At 43.6% G+C, this 5,502-nt stretch overlaps 1 protein-coding gene across 1 annotated transcript in view; it reads right to left on the minus strand.

The window, feature by feature from the left end:
- The window catches only part of MYO7B (myosin VIIB), a 51,100-nt gene that overhangs the window by 2,897 nt on the left and 42,701 nt on the right, over positions 1 to 5,502 (minus strand). The window contains exons 43-47 of the mRNA XM_005430210.2: positions 3,580 to 3,685; positions 3,331 to 3,444; positions 2,361 to 2,448; positions 1,166 to 1,272; positions 547 to 732 (exon numbers count right to left, since the gene is read on the minus strand). Of these exons, the coding sequence (XP_005430267.1) occupies positions 547 to 732; positions 1,166 to 1,272; positions 2,361 to 2,448; positions 3,331 to 3,444; positions 3,580 to 3,685 (601 nt within the window). The remainder of the gene's footprint in view (positions 1 to 546; positions 733 to 1,165; positions 1,273 to 2,360; positions 2,449 to 3,330; positions 3,445 to 3,579; positions 3,686 to 5,502) is intronic.

The following is a 5,502-nucleotide window of genomic DNA, read 5'->3' on the forward strand; positions in this document are numbered from 1 at the left end:
TCTTTGGCTGAAAATTGGAGGGTGAATTTTCCCTTTGTGTTTGAAACAATGTCCTGTGTTTTCCTCAGCAGACTAAGTGATAAGTACTTGCTGAAATCTCCTTGCCCTTTTTGTGGAGAGACTTTTGCTGTAAGTAGCATGGACATGGTGCAAGGAGATTGATTTGCTGCCAAGAAATACTTATGAGACATTTTAATTTTCTATTTCTGTCCAATGTCCTCAACTTCCAAGTCTCATCACTAGCTCTGCTATCTCTAACTCTTTTTCTGCACACTAGAAATAGATTAGTATCTCCAAGAAAGATGCACACTTCAGATAAGCCATCCAAGCCTGCAGATATCTTTCAGGATTTTGGTAGAGTATGTAAAATCTGGATTGTAAGAGGCAAATCCTCTTGCTATCCTGCTGGCAAATCCAGCAATATCCAATACCATCCCTCCAGAGTACTTTCAAAACCATCAGGTCAAAAATGTAGTGTGGCTCAGTGTGTTTTCTCTCCTAAAGTTCTGTAAATGTAATATGACTAATGAAGGCTGATGTTCTTACCTTCTTCCATTCATCTGGTGCCACTGCTCGGAGCAGATTGTCTGGCACCAGCTCCTTCAGGATTTTGGGGATGGCTGCCAGCTGTGTGCGGTCGTTGTTGAAGCGCGCTTTATAAATCAGCCCTGCCAGCTGCACAGCTTCATCCTTGGAGCACTTGTGGTAGCCTCTGAGGTACTTTGGCAGCTCCTGCAAGAGACCAGCTCTAACTCCAGACAGAATGGGCTAAAGCAAACACTGACTTAAGCATTCTAAATTTGTGAGATCAGGACACAAGGCTTGCCAAACACAGTCCAAGGACATTCCAAGAACTTTTAGCTCCTTCTGAAGATCCAACCAAAACTTTCTGGGATTCTCTGATTTATGGAGCAAGATGAGCATTTCCACAGTACAATGAGGTAAAGGTGCTGTACTCTCAATGTGTTCAGTATAGCTCAGGTGTGAACATTGTGAGAAATAAATCTGTTCTGAGGCTGAGCTCTGTCCCCCTTTGAAGGAGGTATTCCTCTGGAGGCTCTATCATGCAGGTTTTGAAGAGGGAGACAGTAATACTCCTACAGACTTAATGTCTCACAAGAAATTAAGTTATCACAAGATAACTCTTCTTTAGGGAGCTGCTTACCTGGTGGTAATGGAAAATGGTATCAGCTTTCAGATCCTTGCCAGGAGTGACGTTCAGCCACAGCTTTCTCATGAAGTACACCTCATAGGCCACAGACAGAGCAGCCCCTAAGGAGATCAGACCTTGTTAGTGTTCTCTGTGTCACTGATAGTCCTACAGTTTTTAAATGGCTTGTGAATTTCTTCAGAAAAGTAATTATAGTTTTAATAGTAACAAACAAAATTACTAACAAAACAACACGAAAAGCCATTTTAGATAACAAAAGAAATTATCAGTTTTCAGTTCCTGGACACTGCTTATACAATGATCAGATGGAGGAGAAGTTGGGGGAGTACCATTGAGTGTTTGTTATTGGTGCTCATGACAGCTGCCTGCTGGTGTGCAGTACACCGAAATTCTTTTACACAGATGTGAATACATCTCCTGATGGCTGTGCTTCTACAAATGAATTGTGATTTAGTGCACCCACATCTTTAAACTGTGATTTTCAGAGCTCCTAGCAGCTACATCAGCTGGGGAAGAGAAGTTAGAAGGTCTTAGATACATAGACAGAGCTTCGTGGAGTTGAACCTCAGCTGTCCTGAAATATGCAAAGGTGAGGACAAATTGATATAGAGTTTGAGTGTGATCTTGATTTCAAAATATATATTATCCACTGGGGAGGTGGGGTAGTAAAGTGCAAGGAATTGCTGTTGTTACTATTATCATTATTATTACATTGTTTTATTCAAACAAGTGGTTCCTTGACAACATAATGTGTTTGGGTATCACCAGGTAATAAGCTGGTTAAAAATTTTCTAATAACTCAAGAAATATGAGTGACACTCTGTAAAGAACCTATTTGCATGTGTTGGCTGATTCTTAGTATTTGAGGATCAACCTATCTAACTTGCATATATCCAGCTGTGTGTTTTGGATACAACAGGTCAAAAAAAATCTTCTGTACCAATTTCCAATTTCTGGAGAGACCCCCCCCAGAAATGTTCTGGTATTTCTGATAGCCAGTGCTTGGCTGCATCAGGTCAATGGATCTTGCTGCTGGTGCAGGCATTAACCATGTATGTACAAACAAAAATGATACAAGACTCTGATAAACACTTCCCAAGATGGAGTGAATCCTACTGGATGGATCAGCTGCTTTCCAGTTTAACACAGCATCTCATGCAGCTTCTGGTCATGCTGGCATTCTCCTTACCATCTTTTCCTGGCCTGTTCCTTTTGTTCCAGTCTGTCACCTGCCTTAGTGAGTCAAAGAAGTAGTCTGCTTCATTCTGACTGATCACCTGTAGAGGCCAAGCAATGAGGGAGAGAAAATAGGGGTTATCACATCATAAAATACTGCCTGTGCCACATACCCAAGTATCAGGCTGACTTTTCTTTCCCTGTCTACAGTGAGAGGGCAGAATTAGAGCAGGAAAGAAGTAGAAAAACAGGAGGAGAAAGGCCCAATTTACTTATATTTCATACAGGGATCTTTATTGCATCTTCTGTTGCTTTTTGCTTTCCAGGTTGTTTATTGAAGTCAAGCTGAAGATGCCTAGCTTATTCCCAGTCTTCCTCTCTTTGTAAAGTGTTGTTACATATTGGGTTTCTCTTTTCAGGAAGGCAGCACACCAGAACCTCCCTGTGCTAGGGCTCAGTGCTGCTTTTGACTTAATCAGAGTTTCAGAGAAAAGGGACCTCTCAGTGAGACAGCCAGCCCAAGCTTCAGGTCAGGCAAGGCAGGCTCCCAACAAACCAGAAAGTGATTAATTGGTGCTGGTTGCCCCTGCTTTCCGTAGTCCTAGCAGGCACTGTACATGTGCAGCACACCTGGGCAAAGTCTGGGTGAGAAAGGGCTGGATCCAGGAGTATGCAGCCATCCTAGCAGCTGCTGAAAGGCCTGCGTCTCTGCTTTTAGTGCCACCTGGGTACTGGCAGAATGATAGAAGCTCTGCATCTTCATCCAGCTCCTTCATGAGACTGAAAATAATTGTCAACTGCTAAAAGTTCAAGTTTAGTTTGTGACCCCTCAGTAAGACAGAAGCATTAATCACCTGCTCTGGTCCTTGCTTTGTATGGTTATTTAGGTGGCCTGGTAATTAAATACATATTACCTGGTAATAAATGCATATTGAGAGAGGAGGGGCAGCCTGGCTACCCTGCTAGAGTCAAGAAGGAGTTACCTTGTCTGCAATCTTCACAAAGAGGCTGAAACCTTCCCAGGAGTGCAGCTGCAATTTGGAAGCAATGTTCTGACACAGAGTCTGGATTTTGGTGTTTGTTCCCACATCAAATGTCTATGAGATAACAAGACTCTTGTTACACAGAGGAGAGTAAGAAATAAGAATACTGAATGTCTTCACACGCGCTCCTGGATGAGCACATCATGGCTGGAATAATGGTCAAGGCTGGGAAAACAAGTAAGTGCTCACCAGTTCTGTTTCGTTGGGGAAGCAAATCTTGTGTGAGATCTTAGTGTTGTTCTGTAAGATGGCCTCAACCTCCACAGGATGAGGTGCCCACTTCCTGCAGCCACTCCTGGAAAATGCCACCACCATCATAAGACATCAGTTTAATCACTGAGGAAATGAACAGCAGTATTCCAGCCAAACAGCAGGCACCCTCCAAAGTGCCAGTACTCTGTGATGGGGCTGGCTCCAATGCACCTTCACCCCAGTGCAAATTCACTGTATTAAGAGCAAGAAACTGAGGGTTTATTAGCATGTAAAATGAAAGTCTGTTCTGCTCTGCAAAGAGGTTGCATGAATAAGGCACCTTCCTAGCCAGCACCATTGCCTCTTCTGTGGATTCAGCATGTGAATATTACAGCTACAGGAGAAATACATTTTATTTAATTCCTGCATTAGTAAAAAGATACGTATTTGGATACAAAATGACTTGGAGCCCAAGTACCAGAAAGGTCTGGAGGGCTGCTTGAAAGCATTTGCTATTAGAGCTGAAGTGCAATCACTGACTTAGGTGTATTTGGATACAAAATTACTCGGAGCCCAAGTACCAGAGGAGGGCTGCTTGAAAGCATTTGATATAAGAGCTGAAGTGCAATCACTGACTTAGGAGGTGCTTAAGCTGTACGAGCCCAGTTCTTTGAAATTATAGCTCAGAGCAAAGCTGCCTTTTACAGTAAAGGAACTGGCCCTGAAGTCTCAGTCATGCCAGAATCTTGACATAGTTAAAGTGAGAACAAATCTAGCAAATTACCTTCTGGGGCTGGTAAGTTCTTGTCCTCAGTGGCCCAGAGCAGGCTGCTCAGGTATTTTGAACACCATAGCTTATGGGCCTCTCACACGGGGTTGGTCTTTTAGGAGGAGGTTAGTCTAGATCCAAGCTTTAATTGTATGGATTTGAAAACTAATTATTTTCCATCCAATAAAGGAGCATTTCCATTTGAAGAAGGAAGACTTGACTGTGACCAAGCTGAACAGCATGTGCTTTGTACTGTGCAGGCACTTATGAAGTGTGGAACTGCCCTACTCAGTCACCTGTTCCTGAACTGGCATCAGAGGGAGGCCTTGGGAGCTCAGGGAATTGCAGCAGTTTGGCTGCAGAGGCACAGGGCTACCCACCTCTCCTTGCAGCTTGAGCTAGGAATTCACTGCCAAGGTGACATCTGCTTAACACTCATCAGGGTGGTTCCCTGGCCAGGATTCTGGGGGTGAAGCTGTAAAGTGGTTTATGGCAGGAAAGGTGTGTACCCCAGGGCTCAGTTGGGTTCCCCTGTGTGTATTTAGGTCAGTCCTTTGAGCTGCCTGCTCTACCCTTTCCAAAGAGACCAGGTTACTTACAGGGAGAAGTTGGACTAAATGATCATTGAAGATCCCTTCTGTAGGGGGGCAGTAGAATGTAATCTTACCCCTCCATGAGTTGCAGGTGGGATCAATTACTAGAGATTAAGTACACCTGTAACTAATGAGAATAAGTGCCATAAAAGGGTGTAGCAAGAGGAGGAGTCAGATGGCTGCTGCAAGGATCCAGAAGAGTCACTGCTCAGAGGAGCTGCTCCACGAGAAGCATTAAGAAGGTATGAAGCTTAGAAGCTATGGGATCCTTGCAGCTTAATGATAATAGAACTGTTGCCATGCACTGTTCTAATATATAAGGCAACACCCTTCCAACTGAAATAGGTTATTCTATTCTGTCCTAAGCAGATGCAAGTTTAATCTTAGGAAAAGAACTGCTCTTAGAAGATAAGATTTGACTTTGTTCCCCTTCCCATCCCCCAGGCTCCAGATCTGGGGCAGTTTAGCAAATAAAATTCTCCTTGAAGCAGCCCATTCTGCTTTCCCCTCCCTATTTGCTGTCTCTAAAGAAGCTCTGTACAGCTCAACAGGGCTTTG

This window comes from Geospiza fortis, unplaced genomic scaffold (genome assembly GCF_000277835.1).
Source record: "Geospiza fortis unplaced genomic scaffold, GeoFor_1.0 scaffold592, whole genome shotgun sequence".
Lineage (NCBI taxonomy): Eukaryota > Metazoa > Chordata > Aves > Passeriformes > Thraupidae > Geospiza > Geospiza fortis.